The sequence below is a fragment of the Haemaphysalis longicornis genome, unplaced genomic scaffold (genome assembly GCF_048455015.1).
Source record: "Haemaphysalis longicornis isolate Haplotype H1 unplaced genomic scaffold, Haemaphysalis longicornis Haplotype H1 scaffold_6, whole genome shotgun sequence".
Classification (NCBI taxonomy): domain Eukaryota; kingdom Metazoa; phylum Arthropoda; class Arachnida; order Ixodida; family Ixodidae; genus Haemaphysalis; species Haemaphysalis longicornis.
Genome location: NW_027526407.1, coordinates 164,531,000 through 164,554,270, shown reverse-complemented (window position 1 = coordinate 164,554,270; position 23,271 = coordinate 164,531,000). Strand labels below are relative to the sequence as shown.

The window sequence follows — 23,271 nt, the reverse complement described above, 5'->3', positions numbered from 1 at the left end:
GTTCTTTTCTCACTCCAGATGACCTTAGACAACTGCGGATATTTGATCGACCCCGCTTGTATGCATTTACTTCTAACCGATCCAGACGGGGTGCATAGTAAACGCAAGAAGCAAACCGGTTTATTTTGTGTATTTCGGTCAAACACAACAAATAATCCATGCGAATTCTACTTGAAAATTTTCTCACGAAATCCAGACGCGACCCTTGGACAGAGAAAACGCGCCTTCGCTGCAGTCGTAATCAAGGGCATAGGCGAGAGTAATAACCGATGCCAAGCCGTAAGAAAAAGAAACCTTCGGGCAAACGACACCGGAAAGAAACACTGCGCTTATACCTACACGTCCTGCGGCCTTTTTCCGCGATAAGCGCCACAAGATGTGGGTCGTTTCTTTTCGCAATTGCTCTCGACAAAAGCACCCCAGCCCTCTCCACTTCGGCAACCGGCGCTTGACAAAACTGACGAGAGCGTCGCTGTATCCATTCATTCCGACATTGTCACTGTTACCGGCTTGAATCCGTTATCAAAAATAATGCAGCGGAACTTACTCGCAGCCATGTATTTGTTCGGACTGCCGTTCTTGCTTTTCGCAGCGTCCACCGATCCGCCGAATTCCGACTATGTTGTGAGCCCTCCGGTGGGCAAGTTGCGTGGGCTTAAGCGGGAAAGCCCGGAAACTGGGACGGTGTACGCCTTTACAGGAATACCGTACGCAAAGCCGCCGATCGGTGAACTTCGGTACCGAAAGCCTGAAGCCGTGACAGCATGGGGTGACGACGTCAAGGATGCCACGAAGACCCCGCCTTCTTGTATGCAGGTCAGCGTGGTAATGCCTAGGAATCAACCATGGGTTCCTTATGGTGAGTAAATTCTTTTGCTATGTTTCCCTGCGTGTTCCTGACTGCACGGAAACTCTCCCGTGCGATGGTCGGTACAGGCTTTGTCAAACGCTCTGGGACACGCCAAAAGTGCATGAGGGCGCTACAAAGTCAAAGCACAAGCTTACCAAGTGACGCAGGTTGAGACGTCTTACGCCGGAAATCTAAAAAGAACGCCTTTCAAGCGTTGGTTTCATAAAATAATTTGGTCAAACTTAGGCTTTGACATTTATCTTTGAATTTCTTGTGGCCGGAAACAATCGGCGTGAACTAGAAAATTCTGAAAATGGCTGTATGTGCAATCATACGTCATGGCTTAAGTATTAGCATGGGAGTAGCAGATAACATCAGCCGGTTTGTAATGACAACGAACAGTTGTCGCGATTACTTTTCCTGACATCATGAAGGGCAACACGTGTCTTGCTGAAATATATGAACAGTAGCCCAGGGACCACAGGTGTTATAAAATTACCATAATGCCAACCCGGACAGCACGTCTCACACGCAAGCGTGAGATTAATAGGTCTGGGAACGTGCGCATGAATATTAACTCAGCTACCATCATGATCTGTGCTTTGGCGTTTCCTCGGAGGGATAGGAATGAACGGTTTCGAAGCGCTGAGGTCTTGATAATAGAAATTCGTATCCAGAAATGTGCAGACACTGACGCTTTCGCTTCCAATGCGTAACGTCCACCAGCACCTTATGTAACAAAACCATTTTAAGCTCACCACCTACCCCCTTATGAAATGCGTGTTCATTAGTTTTTGCGAATATAACGCGTTGATATTGCAGTGCACATGCAAGAGAGAAACGAGCCGACCCGCAGAATTTCACGTAATATCCACACATGATTCGTCAAATGAAACAGCTCGGTGAATTTTGACTTCAAACATTTTCTTTTTGTTGTCACTGCTTCTACTAAAACAGATCAAAACTCATTGTTTGTAATACGGTTTAAACTGGCAACTAACACAAATAAAAATCACAGGTATGTTCAAGACTGGTATCAGCTATTTAGGTTGATAAAAGGAAATGCTGGCTACAGCAATATTAAGCCAATAAATATAAAACAGTATAAAAACCACCTTTATGAAATCGAAGAGACGCTAATTTGAAAATGATGTTTTCTGAGCTCTATAAAACATAGCCGAAAACCAACACGCTGATGGATTGCCTAAAAAAGCCTATGTAACGTATTTAACTGAATTATAAGTAGTTGAACAATTGAAGAAGAAATAATGCTGCCATCCGTAGGAGGTGCGTCTCACCGGAAGGGCAGTCGAGCCCGCTTATAACAAACACATCGGGAAACTCAAATCAGTTTGTTATGTCCACTTTTCGCTATATCTGGACAGAACATGTGTGCATACAAATGGTAACACGAAAGGAATATTTGTTCCTTAAAGCCGCTATAGCACTAAAACAGGGTTCGCTATAACTGGGCTATACTTTACTTCATGCACCTACAAAGCGCTCATCTGCATGTTTATTTTATGTGCATTTTTGCGCCGAGTTGTGAAACGTTTCGTGCAAATTAACCAAAGAAAAAGCCGATATGATAGATGAATTGCACGCATTCATTTACTATACAAGAATTTGCAATCAGGTGATGTTAATTTTGAGACCAACTACAGAGCTTGAAACTTTAACCAATAAATACAAAATTGTTAAATTACAAACGGCTATATACAGATCTTTCTTAGGAATTTTTATCAGCATAGAACCATTCCTTCGTGATACGTAAAAGAAAACCCGCAATGTTCCGGCCAGCGCGAACTGCAAGCGCAAACCCAGTCCGACCTCACACTTCATTGGAATAAGGAAGTGTCGGTGGTTCTGATCATGGTGTTCAAGGGGCCGAAAGTGCACAGTTTATGGACACGCTCCGTAGTGGAAGATTCTTAACATGCGCAGAAAATAGAGTATTGTGCATCTAGAGCGTGTTTATTAAGCATCTGTGAAAAACATTTACACGGTAACTTGCCTGGAGCCAGCTTAGAGTCCTATAGCTCAATATTTTAAAGCGACGCTTTGATCCGCTCACCGATGTCGTTTCTATTCCACCCAAAAAGCACTGCAGGAAAGCCAACTTCCTCGGTCGATGACGGTGATCGGGGTATAGTGAAGAATAATTAAAACGCTTCCCGAGGTCGGGATCCTACCTGGGTCTATAGGATTGCACACTTTGGTCTATGCCTAGATTTAGGCCTGGGTATATGCATCTATACGATTGCACCATCTTTTTTAAAGACGATAGTGTTTCTTGGGCTACTTAAACCCAGAAATTTTGGTCTGTCTGTATGTCTGTCTGTCCGTCTGTCTGTCTGTGACTCTATTCAGCCACCCGGCCATAGCAAAACGATGCCGGCGCAATAGTCTTATATAGTCACAGCTAAATCTACCCGTCTATGCCCGGTGTATTCATGCTTGTCAACATTGTCGAAGAAGAACAAGACATTACGAAAATATGGAACAACAAATCAATACAGAAGTGATATTTGCAGTGTTCCTTTATTAAAAAATCAAACATGCTTGACTTTTGCGAAACTGAATACTTCATCAACCGCAGAAAAAGAATTCACTCCGCCGTCGCCTGCTGTCGCCAGCGCCACTATAGCTTCTGGCGCCATTTTAAGAAATCAACCGGCAACAGTTACGCAAGGCTACACTAGATAGGTTTCATGTTCGGCTTGCAACGCACGTGGAGTAGGAAAACATGGTTCTATAAACGTTCAAGTAGGGCGCCTCGATTAACGCGCGTCTTCGCCGTACGGCAGCGTTCGCATCGAGACACCCGGTTTGGAACAGTGGAACGCGGGAAATTTAAAATGATTTAAGCAAACCTTTGGCGTCTTTACCTTGGGAGGAGCGCGACGCAAGAGGAACAACATTAGAGGTGAGCGGGAAAGCGAAGGGATGCATTTACGTCGCAAAAGCCGATAAAAACTATCGTATTTTGACGGCTTTTGCAACGAAAGGAGCAGATACGCGGCCAATTTTTTGTTTTCCGTATGCTACTCATTGCGCTCTAGGTCCGTGTACGAGATGATATTTACAACATATATTTACAACTATTTACACATGCAAATGAGATGATTACAAGATCAACAAAAAACTAAATACAATGAACCATTATGTACATGTGAGATAATACGGCGGCAATAGTGAACAACTAATAAGCCGGGAGTACCAGTCATGGCGAGATTTGTTTTGTTCGTAGGAGTTTTGAAGGTCAATGATCATTTGGCGGAACTGTGATCTGGAGCATACCAATGGCTCATCATTCGCGTCTTCAGAAACTATGCAGAGAGAATAGAAAAATTTAGGCAAGCTTTCACTCACACACAAGACTTGACTGGAGGCGCTGTTGTAGGTGAGCATTGCCGGACACATAGTTAAGTTTCAGTGTCATTGTTTTTTTTTTTGCCTACTTGAGGTGCTAAAAATTGTCGTCATATGCATCCAAGAAGTCGTCATCGTCACGGCGATTGTGAATGCAAAGTCATCCTCAGCATAGTAGACTTCCGCCAGGTCTTCGTTATCGACTGGAGGCAGCGGTGGCGGTATCTGCAAATCATCTGAGGGAGGAGCGGCCAAATCGTAGCCCGGTCTCCAGTTATCCATAATGCTTCTAGAGAATTGGGCGGCCGCGGTTACCTCTTTAACGTAGGGTGTCTTTTAGACGCTGCCACGCTGGAGGTCTCTTCTAATGTACTGACCCGCCGCGGTGGCTCAGTGGCTAAGGCGTTGCGCTGCTGAGCACGAGGTCGCGGGTTCGATTCCCGGCCGCGGCGGCCGCTTTTCTGATGGAGGCTAAAAGCAAAAACGCCCGTGTGTACGAGATTTCGGCGCACGTTAAAGATCCCCAGGTGGTCAAAATTAATCCGGAGCCCTCCACTACGGCGCGCCTCATCGCCTGCGTTGCGTCGGCGCTTAAAACCTACAATCAATCAATCAAATCTTCTAATGTACTGAGCGCATGCTCAAAACGACACTAGCGCGAGCGAACGAGGGGCATGCGCTTAGACGTGTCTTTCTCGGCCCGAGAAAATGTTGACGATTTCCGGTGAATCCTGGAGGCTTTTTTTGCTAAAGCCACTGCGCGAGTCGGGTTTTCGCCGGCCGCCACGAGCATGCACTTACTAGCGTCGAGCATGTTCTCGCTGCTCAGGGTTTCTGCCAGTATTATTTTTGATAAGGCCACCGCGCGTGTCCGGGACGCTCTGCGGCAACTGCGACGCACACTCTTAGAAGCGTTCTTCATTTTCTTGGCACTTTCTGCTGCAACACATCACTTACGGCCAGTAACAAGGGCTCCGCTGTTAACAGAGCAAGCCAATATGGGGACATTAGGCGGTTCACAGATCTTTTGTGTGCGCAAAATTTATGCAGTATGCCAAATCCTATTGCGTTTAACAGGTTACCTTCAGATATTTTTTTTACATTTGAATTAATGCGCGAATATTTTACCATAGACATCGGGAGCTTGCTTTCATTGAAACATGGTAGGCCTCAGCGTGCCTATCATCAAGTTTATATTAAAATCATTTCAATTAGAGAAGGGGTTGTAGACGTATATCTGTCATTTTTTCGCTCCGAAACTACTTTAAAAGAGAAACTTCAAGTGAAAGGCAACAAAACAATGTGGCCGAATTTAGCTTGAGGCGAGCGAAGGCGCGTACAGGAAAGGAAGGGAAAGGGATATTTCTCAGGTCAGGTGTCCGGACACATATTCAACAATAAATGTTTATTTTCCAGCGCTAGCAACCCCAAAGATATGCTGCTGCCTCAAGAACTGAAAGCTTGGCAAAATGATCTGGGTTAGCACTCATTTATAATGTCAGTGGCCATGACTATTGGCACAGTACCAAAAAGGCCCGGCAGAGAGCCTCTCTTTCTGGTGTTCAGTAGGCTAGTTTGTTTAACACCGGAATAAAGCGGCGCAAGTATGAAAAACAGTGCGGTCGCTGTCGCCAAGTGCAAGACCACTTTGCGATATTTGCGTCGAAATGATCCCTGGACCAGCACACGGCCATGAGAGCGAGAAAACTGCGTTTGGCATCGCTGTCGACCAAATGCAGCTCGTGCCAGAAGGCGAAATAATAACAGCGGTCGTTTAGGAGACATCTAGTAAGCGCGGGCAGGTGGTCACTCAAAATACGACTAAGGACATACAAGTTGCCTTGAGTCTTGATCAGACGGTAAACGGCGATCCCGATCGGAATGGACAGCAGTGTGGCCAAAACGTTGTGCGGTTACGCACAAGCATGTAAGTTCCATCAAGGTCTCGGCGCCTGTGTTTCCGAAGAGCACAAACTATTGAGCGCGCGTATGTCGAGATTTGAGGGCACGTTACCGATTAATCCGGCGTTTTTCACCATCACTTCAACCAAAACCGCACACGTGCTCACCTTATTTGCTTTTCGGGGTTAAAAAATATTGATGGCCATTTACACGGCCCTCGAATATGTGTGTGTGAAGGCAGTTTATCTTCGGTGGCTAATTTTTAAGTGTTGGCTTGCGCGTTGAACTTTCTTTTTTGTTTAATTCTGGGGAGCAAAGAAACGTTTTTACGCAGCAGACTGCCTCTAAATTTGATTTAAAAACAGAACAGGTAATTTTCAATTATTCCTAATGTATCCTGAATCATTCCACATATTCAAAACACATTATCGCTGTGTTTGTAATCTGGATTAAGGGAGGTGCGCTAAAACAAGAACCTGTGTACTTAGCCCCTTGAAACGCAAATTAGTATAAATAACAAAAGAATTGTGATTCCTTCAAAAGTGGCAAAAAAAACATTACGCCCACCTCCCCTCGCGGGAACCCTGGTGTGCTGCAACGCATCTCATGGGGGGTTCCATTGGCGTTTTCCATCGTATTGATTACGCTATTAGCAGGGATTCTCACGCGAAGGGGAGGAGGGCGTAACTTTCCATTTTCACCATGCAATGCACATGTAGTACACGTATGCTCAGGTACGGTCTTTATTGCAGACGGGAATGAGTGCCTTGTGGTCCGTAAAGTTCACCGTTAGGGGCTCGACGATTGCATCAAGCAATCGTCGAGTACTGCGAGAGAGTGCAAGCGTAACGCGGACGACCGTCGACTGAGACCGTCGTAGCGCGGCATGCCGCTTTATATTCACAGCGCCTGAAGGAGAGGAGTGCGCGGAGAGAGAGAGTACTGCACATGCGCAGCGCCCCCCACCGGCGCCTAGCAACGGAGTGAGAGCGCGCTGCGCAAAGCCGCAGCTGTTTGGGAGAGAGTGTTCGCTATCGGAGAGAGGAGAGGAGGAAAGGCGCAGCTGTGTGGACAACGCCGGACAGACAAAGGGAGGACAGAGGGGAGAGCATGAGATGCGTAGAATCTAAAAGAAACCCAAACTCATTGACATAAATCGCAATTGGTTTATTGATCCAAGGAAACAAAATTGTGATGTGTCCATTTGCACACATGGCGCCTTTGGGCAGTAAAACATGTCAATGCCGATTAGAACAATTAAAAACGATTTTCAGCTGCCTAATTTGCTAGTAGTGTTTTGTTTACTTGTTTGCGGGAAATTTAAATAAACAGTCCTTTGCTCCATTGAGGCAGAGATAAGCGCCGCATTTGCGGCAACGAACTCGAGAATTCGAAACACAGCGTGTGTTTCGGCACTGTTCAGGGAATTTAGCACTGATGTCAATTGCCCCGGGGTTCATTGCAAGAAATTTGTGAAATTCGTTGGCATGCCGACATGCGATTTTTCGACATGCCTTGGAAAGGTCGTGCTTGGTCTTCTGTGTTTGGTGGCGCTGCCCTGTTGCTGGTAGTCAAACTACGTGCAATGTCTGACTGAAATGTCATGACATCTTTCACTTCTTTTTTAGGGAGTCGCTCAGCGTTCGCATCTTGTTTGTACTCGAGCTAGCTGTTCCCGTGGCCAATTGTGGCCAAAAGAGCTTGAGCAGACGTCGTCGATGCCTTTTGCTGATATAGAAAGTTAGCTCTTCTACCTATCACAGATAGAATACTGGTTCGAATCCAGTCCTAGAATTTAGATAAAAATAATATGCAAATACAAGGTGATCCAATCAGGCCGTGGTGAGGCGCCAGGTGTACAATGTACACACGTTTTTTTCTTTTTCGCAGCTCTAGTGCCATCGTTTTAAGGAATCACAAAAAATTCTCATTTGCCACAAGCCAGAACCTTATATATTAGGCTGATGGGAAGAACAATTTTGCAAAAACGATATCACCCTTGAAAACAAAAAGAGTAGCAATGAACTTCCGCGCTTTTCCATAAAAGATGGAGGCGTCAATTTGGAGTGTTTGTTTCAGCTTCAGCTTCGCTACGAAAACACTAAATTGCGCTAATTGTCCACTTAAAAGGCAAGCGACCGGGCACACGCGAAGTACCATTCCTTTTGAAGCAAAGGAGATCGCGCATCGTGCCGCCAAAATGTGTACAATTGTACCCATCTGAAGGGGTTAGAGAAAGTAACAAAATGTAGTCGATGGGAAACCCATTTCAAGTGCCCTAATGTGATTAGTGACTGTTTTCTAACTACCGCTCAAGACTGATGTGATGACACGTGTGGGCCATGTTTTTTTTTGTTTCTTGGTATTATATTGAGCAACATTATAAACAGAATAGCTCTCCCAAAGGGGTCATTTCCCTCGAACCACCTTCCCGTCACTTTTGTCGTTACACCAGCATCGACAAGGTCGCAAAACTAAACTAGACAATCACTAGCTCACCAAACTTGCACAACCAGCATTTATTGGAACGAAAGGTTAACAAATAATTTGAAATGTTCGATCATCAAAATATGTAAGCCTGGTTGTGCGGGAAACTTTATTTATATATTTGTCTCAAAAGGCACCTGGTGTTTGCGTCCCTGACAGCCTTTACATATATGCTCCTAACTTACGCTAAACCATGAAATATATTGTGTTGGTTGGAATGCCACACGGCGTGTTAGGGTTCCACAGAGTCACTGATTGGTCTATTTAACTCGTGTTACAGGGTATTACTTTTGAACGTGCCATGAAATGATGGGCATTGGAACTGCTTCATGGACATAACTGCGTCACGCGGACATAAAATTCCGAACAGTGGGGAATGACCGCCATACCAGCTAAAAAAAGCGAAGGGTCGTACGTTGTTTGCGTACCCTGAGCTGTAACATCCGGGTTAGACGTTTAGAAAGCCGCAAGAGGAAAGTCAAGCAGTGCCAACAAAGCAAAATGTCCGTAACCAATTATCTACCTGCACGGCGTCCAGGAAATACAGCTCCCAAGTTGCGAGACCAATCAGGAAGCAATAAACGAAACGACCTTTGGCGTCAGTGCTGCCTTTTCTATACATAATTTGGCCAAAACACATCTAAAGCTTTGGGTGGGGCCATGTCTTGATTCGCCTTGAAGAAATTAGGAAAACAAGTAAGCCAAGCAGTGCACATTGCTGCTATTTCTGTTATAATTTTGCGAACGAAGCGAAGAATGTCGATGCTGCCTTACTACCTTAGAGAACCTATCAGCGGCATCTTATATAACTTGTTTATGCTGCAATATTTTTTTCTGGAGTTCGTTCAAGTATTGTCGTCGCCAAGGTTACGAAGCCAACTGGGGTAGGAAAAGCCACCGGACATTGGTATTCGAATTTATAGGTGTCAATAGCATGTTTGTGCTCGTTCCTGCTTTTTTTACGCATGCTGAGGAAATTATGCATAATGTCGTCCCCGGTCGGAAAGCGCAGATTTGAATAGGTTCATGGTCACTATAATTAAACATGCCGCAAGATATTACTTATCATCACCAAACCAATCTTCACATTTTTTGGGCTTGCAGGCTGGCAGGGGGTGTTTGGGCAAACATATAAACGCAACACTCGCCAGAACATTGATCTCACTATGGACCGTGCGGGGTATTATCGTGAAATATTTTACTTCGGCGCAACTGAACGTTTGCAAGAGATTTATATTCGCTGTTGTTTGCAGACTTTTTCTGCCACTATGAACTTCAGGTTGCGGAGAACGACAGCAAGGGAATTACAACTTCGTTTATTTTTGTTCAGAAACATCCGGAAACAGAGACAGTTGATAGTTTAATATCAAAGCTCATGAAACAACCGAAACGATTAAGCCTGGCTTACGCAATCTTTTGGTGCAATAAGAAAAAAAAAGAGCGAGGAAACAGGCATGGTGAAAAAAAACCTCGAGCAACAAATAAAAAATCGCGCAAAAGAAATCAATTCCAAATTCAACATAAAAACTTCAGCGGTAGTGGGCGTGTTGTATAATAGTATTACAATTCAGCTAATTTTTTGTTTTTGCTATACCCGTTCCACATACAAATTTGTCCTGGCTACAACTGATATCTGAGCAGCATCCTATTCCTGCTGAGTAGCTTGTGACAGAAAATAACAATAGCTAGTAGCCATTTGATGGCAGAGTTCGTCGACTAGTACAGTTTCCGCCCTTTTCCGAGATATAAACTTTCCTGTAAAGGGGGGAGGGATAGTGACCTCTTCAAAATTCTCCTTCACCACAGCCGGACAATGATTTCACAAAAAAATGTCAACCTGTTGACGCAAGCCCATCGGGTCCCTGACAGGTCATCAAGGTCGTGGGTTATTTCCTGAGAAGACATAACTTGTTCATCTTCGGTTGTTTTGAAACTTTGCGCTGCTAGTGTCTTACTAGAGTCATCTGGGTGACGTAAGATATATTGCGTAGATTATAATAAAATCTTTGTAGACCAAATCTACGATCTACCGTACCTTAAGTTGTTTTTTATTTACTCGCGCTGTGGTCGGAGCCTCCAAAATATTATTGTGAAATATTTACGGACAATTGTTGATATTCTGCCAAATCGTTCCTCCCATAGAAGCACTCTTTAAAAGAAATACGTAAATACGCTTTAAATTTTTATAAATACTTACAGCCTCGCCAATATATTAGCAGATGGAAATGGCATTTAGCTATTTATCTAACCTCCCGACTTCAACTTCAGATGTAACCACCGAACAAAACTTAGTTCCTTTAAAGCAATTATTGTGGGCATTTAATATCTGGCGGACCAATTGCGTTATGCTTTCAACTGTGAAATTATTGAATCTCCGTATCGGCTAAATTTGAAAAAAAAACCTGCGAAATATATGTTGATATATCGGAACCAGAAATATTTACGGGTAAAGCCCAATGCGAAGGCCACCAAATAGGCATTGAAAAACTATTCAAGTGCATCGAGGCCAAATTTTAAATCACAGCTTTCAAATTGGAAATATGTGGACTTTGTGTAAGTGTGAGTACGGGCTGAAATGCACTCTTGTAATGTGCACTCTCTATGCCGCGGTATTTGGCCGCGGTATTTGGCCATTTGGTCAGTTGTAATTGTCTCGATTGATGTAGCCGCCGAAAAACTGTTAGAACAATTGAAACCGCAGAGAACCTTTATGCACTGACAGACTACGAGGTAACGTGACTAATAGGCTTTTAAAAGACTTTTACTACTGCAGCAATGCAATATGAGTAGATATAGAATGTTAGAAATTCTGAGAACAAACAGGAAACCACATTTTTTTTCTAAATGTACACACACAATCTAGTTAAATTGTCACGGCCGTTCACAGGCTTAGCTGGCACACCAGATTGGACTCTAATGTAGAATATCGGAAATATTCTGCTGAGAAACTGTTCAAGCGCATGTGCAGGCCTTTGGTTCCCCGGTAAACCTCGGAGAAATACAGCAGTCGTGACTGAATTAATTTACGGCAGGGTAGGAGGAAACGATAAGCGGGTAAAGCGTTAATCCAGCTACGGCTGTGACGACTGTACAAGGTAGTGGTTCAGAAACGTTTATACATTTGGGCCAGTGAAAATGTCACCACGAGATACTCCTGTTCACCTAATACGCCGAAGACAGAAAAAAGGGTGCGGGCAACACGCTGGTAAGAGTGGCGGAAAGAGAAATTTTTTCACGAAATCAATCCAGTTGTGTGATAGAGAGAGAGAGAGAGACAGCCTTTAATAGAAAAGGATGACCACTGGTCACGATGGGGGAAAGGAATGGGGAGGGAGGGTAAGAGAAAAAAAAAAACAAATAAATGCTGGTTGTTCTCAGTAGACTCAATAACTGGGCCAGTTCTTAGAACCTGCAATTCATGGGCCAGTTCATGGTGATCGCAATAGGGTTAGAGCACATACACCAGTTCGTTCGGGGGAGGACCCGCTCAAACAACCCGTGCCAGACCGCTTTTAAATGAATAAACCGCTATTTCATATAATAGTTGTGCATCAGTTTGTTGTGGATCGGGATGGGGTTGGGGAGATTTAAATGTACGGTGCGTGGCGAAAGCTGGGCACCACCAAACTAGGTGTGCGAGGTCTGATGGAGTGGTGGCACGGCAGTAAGGACATCGAGGGGGCAGCTGAGGGGTGTACCACTTGCGAAGTGTTTCAGGTGTGTATGCTGAATTTGCAATATATTTGTTAATAAAAATTTCGCCTGAGCGGGGAATAGGAGGTAGGCGGCTGAGGTAGCCAGCTGGAGTTAGGGCTTTTAGACGTGTGCGTCGGTCCTTCTTGTGCTGATGAATACGCATCGCTGGGGAGGTAGAGGGGGACCGCGACGGCCTTACCCCAGGCACCAGTGGAGGATAAGAGGGGGAACTCTCCTGAGCGGCCACATGAGCCGCCTGGTTGCCTGAAGAAAATGGTTCGTGGCCAGGCACCCAGTCGACGCGGATGTTGGTGTTGTTCCGTTTGAGGAGTTGAATTTGAAACAGAATTTCGTGGACGACAGGGTGGGTCGAATCATACGATCGCAAAGCTGTGAGGGCCTCGTACGAATCTGTGAGTATGCGTATGGAGGGCGGTAGAGGTGGGTCACAGTCAAAAGCGATAGCTGACACTGCGTTGTTAATAGCGTACAGCTCCGCATCGAGGCTGGAAAGTTCTTTGCCAAGTATGGTAGTGTACCCTGAGAGAACCGGTGCCTCAGGGCATGTCCAAGCAAGGCCCGCGCCGTACTGGTTTACGCTTGCGTCCGTGAAAATGTCCACTTCGTTCTGAAGGCGATCCCTTTCGAGGCGTCGGATTCGTCGCTGTCGCAATAGAGTATTAGCACGCTCTATAGGTCTGCTGTGCGTAGAAGTATCAATTGCTGGTCGCTGCCAGGGTGCTATGGGGACTGGGTAATCTGACAATACTGGTGGTCTTCTGGCGTCCCACGCTACTAAGGCGTGTCCCTGGTGTGTAATAAGTCCCAGGTGTCCCAGTTGTGTGATAAGATGTCGTCCAGTGTCCAGAGTGTGCCGATTAAAATAGGCAATTTAACGGCTTGTGCTTATGCATTTCGACAATCACCGGCGTGCGTACGTTCTGCGCCGAGCTTTGGTCTACCGCCGCTAGGTTAGCCTTCACACGCGGGATATTCAGCTCTTCGCGGGAGATGGCGCCACCCAAAAAACTGGCTTATCGGTTTCGCGATAGGACAATAACGCTTCCTATTCGCTTCTTGTAATTAGTGCTTAGACACCGTTGAACCGTTTTTTAGTCATAAATGAACCTGAACCTACATTCAAGGGCGGAGTAATACGACCGGGATGAAGCTTACGTAGTCAAGCTCTCGAATAGAGGGGGAGAAAGAAAAACTTTGGCGCTCCACGCGCGCACTTATTCCTCCGTGTGGCTCAAACCTCCCTGGTGGGCTCACCCACAGCGATTAGGTGATGCTACGAACAATTCGTTTCGGGGCTGCTTTCACGCCAGCTGTCGTCCACACTTGGGCCGCGGATCGACAGGCTCCGTTTGGTCGGATAGGTGCATATTGCTCCACCATGTCATTGAGAACCGACAGTTATTATCTTCTGTGGACTTGCCGTGGTCTTGAACATTCCCGACAGCAAGTATTAAGTAGTGTGGGACTCAACCCAGATCAAGCGTGTTACTACAGACGCTAGCTCCTTGGGCCTCATCACCAAAGCATGTTGCACTCCCTCAGTGAAAACTTCCTGTGTCCGCAAATTTGGTCTCACTCATTCCCACCGTTTTATGCTGCAGAGCAGCAAACGTTCGAAATAAAAATTTTCAACCATAAGAGATGGTAAACTATCACTGAAATTGGGGGAAGGAATCAGGGCTCAAACATTATTGACCATAATGAAGCGAGTTTTATGATGCCTTGGTAACGAAATTGTCGCCTTGGCAAAAACACCCCAAATTTATGAACACTGAAATTTGCATGTAAACAGCGCTAGGAATGGCAACGCCTGTTAATAGATGGAGTGATGCTCCTAAGTTTAGAGCGAACACAGGTAATCATGAAAGGAAATTACTAAGATAAGAAAAAACGCGTGATAGATATGTTTAGAAACAAGTGCACTACTACGTTGTTCAAACTTCTGTGACGGACTCATAACCCTCTTTTAGGAGCCCATAGATTTCATAAATTGTCCGCTTTACGTCTTTATAGCACAGCGAATAAAGAGTACATTGACCGAGCACGAACAGCATCTTGTCTTCTCGGTTCCTACACTGCCTCATGGGTACCTTACTCCTCCTGATCTCACTAGGAAACCTCGAAAAGGCGTTTAAGATTTGTTAGACAGTTTTTAAAGAACTTGCACAGTCTGAAGCAGTTAATGGCTTTGTATATAAATAATCCTTGAAGAGCTGTGGTATTCCCATAACATTTTAAGAAATTGATGTAAACGTTCCTTGAGAATGTGTTGCGTTACCCAAAGCCACAAAGCTCCTTTCGGAATATAAGCAGGTTCTAAAATATCTTTTGATAGAAATTACAAAGAACCGGTATTGAGCGTTTATGGGATAAATTATTTTCTTAAGTATAAAGCTGAAAGCCTGTTAACATTTTGCGACTCCCTATAAATGTGCAAGCAATTAGAAGGATGTGAAGCTTGCACCATGCAGAAGTTATTGTAGCTGTGACTCGTGGCACAGTGGACATGGCAGTGCGTGCAGTACGCAAAAAACATGAGGAGACACGAAACCACAGACCCGCCAAAGTGCCGTCTGGAGCACGGGCGCAAATTTTAGGAAGTGTTCCGTAATAAAATTTATTGCTGCAGGAAAAATACTTTACATGGCGAAGAATGCTTGTGATTGATATATTCATTTTCGCCTATTTTCAGATCAAGAGACCAGCGAAGACTGTCTTTACCTGAATGTATGGACGCCGACGCTCAACTCATCAGCCGAGCTTCCGGTCATGGTTTGGCTGCACGGAGGAGGCTTTCAAGTCGGATCGGCCGCCATGCCTGTTGATGATGGCGGCAATCTTGCTTCCCTTGGAAACGTCGTTGTTGTTACCATCGGTTATAGGTTGGTACTGCGTTCCTGCATTCAGCTTATGCAAATCCACATTTTTTCGTCTTTGATACAAACAGAGTCGTAATATTTTATTTGAAGTTTATACCCTGATAGAAAAGGCCAGGAAAATCAACTACTATGAGTATATTATGAATAATATATGTAGTAATTTTGTATTGATTTCTACCTCTGAATTTTTGCAGCCCAATACGTTGATGGGAACTGTTCGGGTCATATTTAAGCGCCCTATCGATGTAGGATTCATCACCTCCGACACATACATCGAAAATGTTAACATACTGAACAATTTTATCAGACACCCTTGTTGTGAAGGTAGTTTTATATCACAAGGATTATTATTCAGGGCTTGTTACTTGTTAAAACTTACGGCTCGACATAGAATAAGACGTGCCTGTTTTTGGTGCACCCTCACACGCGCACATGAGCACGCGGATTCTCAAACCTCTTAAAACTGCTCTTGACTAACTAAGGATTCGATTTCAACGCAACTGAAAGTTGGGCAAGTTGGTGATGTATTTTGCGAAAAAGGCGAAAAACTACTACACGTAGCAAAAAACACAGGACGGCGCGCTGTCCTGTGTTCTTTTCTACGTGTAGTCGTTTTTCGCGCTTTTTCGCAAAATTCTATTACAATTTTTCACCTACATGACAAGTGCAGGTTAAGTACCTAGTTGTCATTTCTAAGAATGACATATTATTTTGTGTCGTGTTGATGAGAATCGCGGTCTCGTCCAGGAAACCGCAACGATAGCATGCCATTCTCCTCGTTGGTCTACTGATCGGCTTGTCTCCCACTGTTTCTCAAGAGGAACATTAAGCTACTACTCATAACTTGAGAAGAGGGTCATGTATATGTGAGTGAAAAGGCCTTGAAAGGGGTGGCGATACACAGAAGCGTGCGCTACAAGTGTTTGGTTTGATCCAGTCAAAGAGAATGTTTTTCGGCGGAATTTCCTGGCTCTCGCGGGACCACCGCGACAGCTACGCAGCTCCACGATTTGCCGCGCGTGAGAATGTGTCTCAGTTCTTTCTGACGCTCCATGTCCACTTTTTGCTGTAGTTGCGCCGCTAATTCTACTCCATTTTAAGACGTGTTCATTGGTTCGAAATCCCGGCTGTTATACAACGATGCGCTAGTCTCATAAACTAGCAACCTTTGCCACAGAATCATTACTACGATACTTTGTTTTTGTTTATTTTAAGCCAGTTTCCGTCAATTACTTTAAATACGCAGAACAATAACATTTCGAATTACTTAAGGCTGCTCAATTTGGTTGTTCTTTTTTTAATTAAAACCATTTTATCCATTGCAAAGCTTACGAAGGCGTTGTTGCTAATTATTTAACCAATATAGTATTAAGCAATCACAAGAAAAACGATTTGATAAATGAAAAAGAGGCTTGTTTGGGACTTTGGCTTGTTCTCATAGGTAGAATTTAAAAACACGTCTTGTGGGCAATAAAATTACAAACAGGGAGTATTTGTGCCCAAAGCGGCCCTTACATTTTAAGCATGGTAAGGTTCAAGAAAACCGGTAGGTTCTATATTTCGCGTGTTAAGGGGGGGTGAAAAAAGAATCATTTTGGACGGCATGGCCCAACAAATTTAAGCAAATGAGGAAGCGACCAGCAAACATGGTCGCTTGCTCAAGTTGCAGTGCGGCCGACTTAATTAAGGACCGAATAGTTGCGTTTATTAGCTCAAACGGCCAACTGGTCGCCACCAACAAGTTATATACACACACCGCATTTTCTTTGCGGCTACTTTTACTTTCCTTTAAAAAAAACCCGGAAACCTTGACCATTGTTGTAGTTCAGTTCATTATCCCAAAAAACATATGTGAAAACAGCATTCCGCAGCAGTAACGTCTAGGGTGATACCATAGTACCCAAATAGGGTTTATTGCTCTTTCGTTTCGCAGTCAAAGGCGGTTGCATCACGCTGGTCTTAATGCATTCTCTCATCTATTTCCAGACTTCGTTCGTTCGGCTTCCTCTATGACGGCACCGAAGCTGCACCCGGAAACCAGGGGCTCCACGACCAAGTGCTCGCTCTTAAATGGATTCGCGACAACATCGCCGCCTTCGGCGGCAATCCCAACGAGGTCACGCTGTTCGGCTGGAGCGCCGGCGGCTTTTCAACCGGATTCCATCTCATGTCGCCCGGAAGTCGGTCGCTTTTCAAGCGAGCCATCATCCAAAGCGCCGGCGTCACGAGGAAAGGTCGGGCACAGGACAAATCCACGATGCTTGAACGGTCGAGAAGATTTGCAGGTATCTTCGGTTGCTACAACGACACTGCAAGCGGAGGTGACAGTTCTTCAGGATTTGTCCCTTGCATGCAAAAGCTGAACGCATCGTTACTTACCGTTGTTGACCAGGGTTTTGTGGACACCGGGCGCGGAAAGCTTGAGCCCGTCTTTGGCGACGAGTTCTTGCCTCAGGAACCGGCCGTAGCCGAATTCCCGGGCGACAAAGACGTCCTAATAGGACAGGTCGCGAACGAAGGGATGAGTTACGTCTACATTGATTTCAGGGAAGCATTTTCCCACGTGCTGCCGCCAAAGATGCCGAACAAAGTGGAAATACTTTACTACCTGGGTCGACTTTACCGGGAGATGTCCCTTCCGCAACTGACCAAGCTTCAGGAGGAGTACATGTCGGGTATCGGTGACCACGACTACGACGCCTTGAGACAAGCGATGGCGGATACCAAGGGAGACTCGCACGTGAAGTGTAGCAGCCTAAACACTGCGTGCAGGCTGGCCAATGCTACGGCAGCCGCGGACGCCGGGAAGGGCGTACACTTTTACCAGCTGGACTACGTTTCCGGTTGCAGCAAGAGGCATGCGTGGTTTGGAATGACTCACGGAGACGACATCGCATTGGTCTTTGGCCGACCTTTCGATAAGGATGGATGTAAGGCGGACATTCCCTTCAGCAGAAACCTCATCAACGTATGGACCGACTTCGCCAAGGGGAGGTCAGTATATAAAACAATACAATCTTTATTGGTATTGCTTTATTCGGTTAAGTATATTTTGTCATTGTATCACTCTACCCTTAACACAAAAAGAACGAAAGAAAGACAACCCAGTTGAATAAATACCCTTACAAAATTACACCAAAAGTTAGGATTGACGGAGTTTCGCCCAGAACGCACTTTTTTGGATATTCGAAAGCAGCCGGCTTTAGCTGCGTTGTTTCACTTATACATGCGAGAATGGTTCTGGCGCTTCAAGAGAGAGAAAATGGCGTGTTTTAATTTAGTCTCCGCACTTACAGTTTATGTAAAATTTTCTGCGCTCAACCAAGCTAATGGGGTTGTAGAACCGCTCTATGCTGAGCAATATTGTGGTTGGTACCCTAACTATAGGGTCTTCTTGTTTTAGCCCGAAAATTGAACTTTATAAAACTGTCCGCTCAAATTTTACAGAACATGAGACTTTTTACACGGCTTCGAAATAGTTGTGAAAATCTTAGACGTAGAACCACATGATATATGAATTTACAAAAATGAAACTATCTACACCGCATATGCTTTGAACAAAAGTGCACAGAGCTTCACACAAGAGTTTTTTTTGTTTCAATGATTAAGTGTGCCAAAATAAACGGTACTGACCGTGGATGCCTACCTAAAGGACGTAAGATATTCCGCAAAAGCACTTTTCCGTACCGTTCCGATAGTACAAAAAAGGCCTTGCAGTACAATTATTTTTCTGTTCAATCATAAAACACGCACACTAGTTGGTCAAGCGCTGCTACACAGGTACGTTTGAAGGGAAGAACACAGAAAAAATTTTGTTTTATACATTTATGACGTAAACCTGACAGACGGGGTTTTGATCTCGGCTGCTGGGGCTATTTTTCTCACGGAGGAAAAAAAAGAAAACATCTTTGCTGAATGGCATCGCTGCATGGTAAAAGGTCATTCTAAGTGAGCTGTAAACACGTTATATTGCTCAACTGAATGACACCTAGAACTAGTGGGCCATGTTCTCCATTTCTTCCAGCGGTTCGCATAAATTTCCTAACGTAAAAATCACGATGAACGGGGCCGCTTTCCTCGCATCAACTCAAGATAAATTGTCTCACGTTTTATATTAAAAAACAATGACTTTATCTGAACCGCTGAATCCACCACATTTATATCATATTCAATATCTACGGCACGTGAGTGAATAGATGAAGAATCGATATTAGCAACGAAATTCATGAACGCGAAAATTTGGAAAGATGATGTAAAAAGCACACGCAATGAATGACATCGTAAAGTCGCTAAAGTACTTGACGCGGAAACTACACCCGGCGCAACGATTTTCTTTTTGGCTGCCAATATTAGGGAAGAACTAAAATTATGCTAGATAAGTAAATTTTCATTGACGTAGAATTACGTCATCGCCCTCCCCCGAACAAGGACAGAAAGAATTCACTGAGATTTTGCCGAAATTAACACGGAGCTCTTACTTAGCACATGTGCTCACGTTCGGTGCGGATAAGTATACTTTTAAAAGTTAATTGGTTGTGGCGGGTGTTTTGGTTTCACTGAGAACCAGCTTAGAGAGAGTCCTTACCTCATGCTTTTGTCATTTCTAATAAAACCACAATATTTATAGATTTTAAACACAGGTATCTACTTTGGGCACTTACATAGAATGTTATTTTCGTTGGTGCGATGCCACTTCTCGTTTCGTGCTATCTTAGTGACTGTCATTATGTCACGAGAAGTACAGTTTGCCTAATCTATATTCTTCCGCAGAACGAAAAAAACTAGTTTGCAACGGAATGTTCCTGTCTACAGTGAAATGTGTCTATTTTAACTCGGCTTTCGCTGATTTGAGAATCGCAGTCTTTGTGCGCCCAATGACAGAAAAAAAAAGTCCCTGCGTTTTTGCAGCCGCCCCTTTCTATAGGGGTGATTTCCCGTGCAAGACGGGTGAACTTCTCAAGCGGTGTAGTCGCACACAAGGGCCGAGCGCCAGGCCGGGGAGTCGCGTGTACCTGTTTTAATGATAGGTGCCCGGCGCCACCAAGGCACACGAATGCGCATGGTGCCTTCCACAGCCACAGTCGACGCTCAACTAACTACCGCTTGGGGAGGACATGCCGCCATACCCTTCCACCCGCGGCAATGGCGCAAAGCGGCATGATGGCCGGGGTCCCCCCCAGAATGACAAGGGTCTGCGGCCCCTCGCAAGGTAAAGACAGCTTTCCAGACGTGAAATACTCTTTCAATCACCCGCTTTCGGCAAGGGATGCCTTTACCCATTAAAGAAACCGGTGAGTGCCAGCCGGTACGCTGATTCGAACCCGATACCTCCCCCGCATACGAGGCGAGTGCTGTACCTCTAAGCCATCGGTTCAGTGTGCTGCTTCAATGAACGCAATGAAGCAAAATAACTGTGTAGCCAAAATTGTAAAGAATACTAAGCTAGGTTATTCTCCTCAGGTAGATGACCCCACGTACGCGGGTTTTTCGCGTGTTCCGCGCGTAGTTAAGGAAAGTGTCAAAAAAGTAATCTAGGAGTGCCATCTCATGTCATTGGCTTTATTTATGCAAAGCTCTAATTGTACACGTGAAGGAACAGCAGGAAGAATGGAGAAAAGAATAGGTCAGGAGATTCCCTGGCATGACTTCTACTGAAGCTGAAAACGCCATTTTGTAGGCCGCCCTTTTTGCTTGTATTTAGCGGTCACGCGTCCCCTCCCTCGCCTTCGCTCGCTCCACTACCGTCTGCTTCGTCTACGTCACTGCGCCGCGCAGTGACGTAGGGCCTCGGTGGGCCGGCCTTCGGCGTCGTTGCTAAGAGGCGGTTTCCAGTGGCATCTAATAAATGACTAATATAATTTCATTAAATCGCAATCCAACTCCGTGTGTTGGTGGACGTGAAAACGTTACGTCAGTTCCTCAACACTCCTCCCAATGCGCCGGTTGCCAGCGGGGCCTCTCCTGAGGATTTTTTTCTTCACGCCACGCAGTAATCCACCGTGAGAGCGGCCATCACTGGAAGTGCTGCTTCCCATCACTTCCCGAACGCCCTCATTTGCTGCTGGCGCAGTGAATCGGGGAAGCCGTTGATGCGCAGTGGTGCTTCCACAGAGCAGAAAGCGCCTGAAGCAAGTACGCGTACACGCCACAGCAGAAGGAGAACTCGCGCTGTGCAGGGAAAATATGGAGGAATTGTGGCATACACTACGCATGTTACGCCATTTCACAACGTCGCTGTAACCGTGTATGTAACCAGCCATACATGCGCTACTGTGATCGTAAGAATGGTTATTACGTGGCCGTTGGTGCATAGGCCTGCTAAAGAATTAATGCGTTTTGCAACAAGAGCTTGCTTTTCTTCTATGAAGGCTAGGTTTGGAAACATGAGTAATGCTAGGTCTTACTTAGACTGGAGAGTGGGACATCTCTAGAAGGGTTGCGCGGTGTCTTTTTCACCGAACCGACAAAGAAGGGATATTTAACCTGAATGCCCCGTTGGACGTGTTTTGCGTCGGTTTTCGTAAAAAAAACTTCTGCGAAACCCAATTAAAATATTAGCAACCCCAATTTCTTTCATTTCTGTAGAAAAACTTGTAGAATTTGATGCTTATCACGTGTGTTTTCTTTATTTAAGGGCGCCAGTTGGACCAAACGGCGTTGCCTGGCCAAAGTTCACTTCGGATTCGAGAGCCTTCCTGAATCTTCGAGCCAACGAAACTTCGGCGTTGAATATCAATATTTCGGATCGCTGCAAAGTCCTTAAAGAGCTACAACTGCTCTAAAAATCAGACCGCAAACACCGCCGTAAGGAAAAAGGATAGAGTGCGGCACAGAACACCTGAGGTTATAGCGAGCTTTATATTGCTATCGGCTTCAGCAGATGAAACAAAATAGCGCTTCTTTGATTACCTGGAATGAATTCTTGTGATCTCGGATGCACTTAGACCCGAGCAAATGCTCTTCGTGAACGTTTCTGTCTTTTGTTTGAGTGCAATAAACTCATGTTTACAATTCGTTCCACATTGGTGCTTAGTGTAAACTGTGATGAAGGTGAATCGCCCCTCTGATGTTTGATTCACTTTTGATGTAGCCCCAGGTTTTTTGAAGAACAACTTTGAAAGCCCCAAATACTTTCATCGCATGGGTAGATGACGTCCGCATGGGACTACTCAGAGTGTCTCACCCAGTTGGCGGAAAGGGTAGGTAAAGTGTTTTACTAACACTGTTGTACAATAAGACAATAAGTGTACTCACCACTAACCACCGGTTGTTAGCGCTAGTTTTTATGGTATACAAGGGCAGAAATCGATCGCCGGCACGCCAGTCAAGAAAGGAAGCGCCACTGCTACAGCAGCGGGTAACGTACGTGTATACATGTACTATCGGCGTCAAATGAAACGCGAACACGAGATTATGGACCAGAACGTGCAACATTGAAAAATACTGTTCGCAGAGTTCATATAATGGCACGCTATTGGTATGTTTGGAAATCCACTTTTCCCAAATTCGTTTTTGTACTAAGCCATGCGCCATTTTGGCTTGGAAGAAATCGCGTTATTCGAGCGTTCACGGTCATATTTTTGTTTTTTGTGTTTCATTTTACGCGGATAGTACATGTTTTCTCGGCCAAGAACATGAGTTATTGCTGGTGTGTGTAACAACAATAAAAAACTATGTTGTGATTTCAACAGAAAGAATGTTTTAAAGAAAAGCCTGATATGACTATAAGAATGAAAAACCCGCGGGCTGTACGAACACAGAAAATTATCCGTTTGCAACCGTAAGGATGCGTGAAGAAACCATATTGTAGAGGGATTACAACAAATAGGATAGAGTGCGGCACGGTTTATTTTGCTCGTGTCAGAAAAGGCTCGCTGGGAACTACACCATACAAAGCAGATAAAGCAACAACAGCGGGCAGGGTGGTATCGGTTCGGATGGGGGAGTGTCAAACCCGAAAATGACAAAACCTGGCTGCATGCTACTTCCTAACGCTAAGGCCAGGTGTCTTAGAATCGCCCTTCTCTCTGTGGGGCATGTGGACCATACTCCCAAGAAGATTAA

At 44.9% G+C, this 23,271-nt stretch overlaps 1 protein-coding gene across 1 annotated transcript; it reads left to right on the top strand.

The window, feature by feature from the left end:
- Window positions 1-386: 386 nt before the first annotated feature.
- Window positions 387-22,224, top strand: LOC144141247 (acetylcholinesterase-1-like). The gene is made up of 4 exons (XM_077672811.1): window positions 387-859; window positions 15,021-15,210; window positions 17,194-18,201; window positions 21,842-22,224. Exons 1-4 carry the CDS (start codon window positions 532-534, stop codon window positions 21,987-21,989), a joined length of 1,674 nt encoding a protein of 557 aa, XP_077528937.1. The 5' UTR covers window positions 387-531; the 3' UTR covers window positions 21,990-22,224.
- Window positions 22,225-23,271: the final 1,047 nt, after the last annotated feature.

What these genes read in the sequence shown, in the direction of transcription:
- LOC144141247 (XM_077672811.1), top strand. Translation starts at nt 532, where the DNA reads ATGCAGCGGAACTTACTCGCAGCCATGTATTTGTTCGGACTGCCGTTC. An exon ending in TCAACCATGGGTTCCTTATG is followed by an intron (nt 860 to 15,020) that starts GTGAGTAAATTC and finishes GCCTATTTTCAG; the next exon opens with ATCAAGAGACCAGCGAAGAC. An exon ending in GTTGTTACCATCGGTTATAG is followed by an intron (nt 15,211 to 17,193) that starts GTTGGTACTGCG and finishes ATCTATTTCCAG; the next exon opens with ACTTCGTTCGTTCGGCTTCC.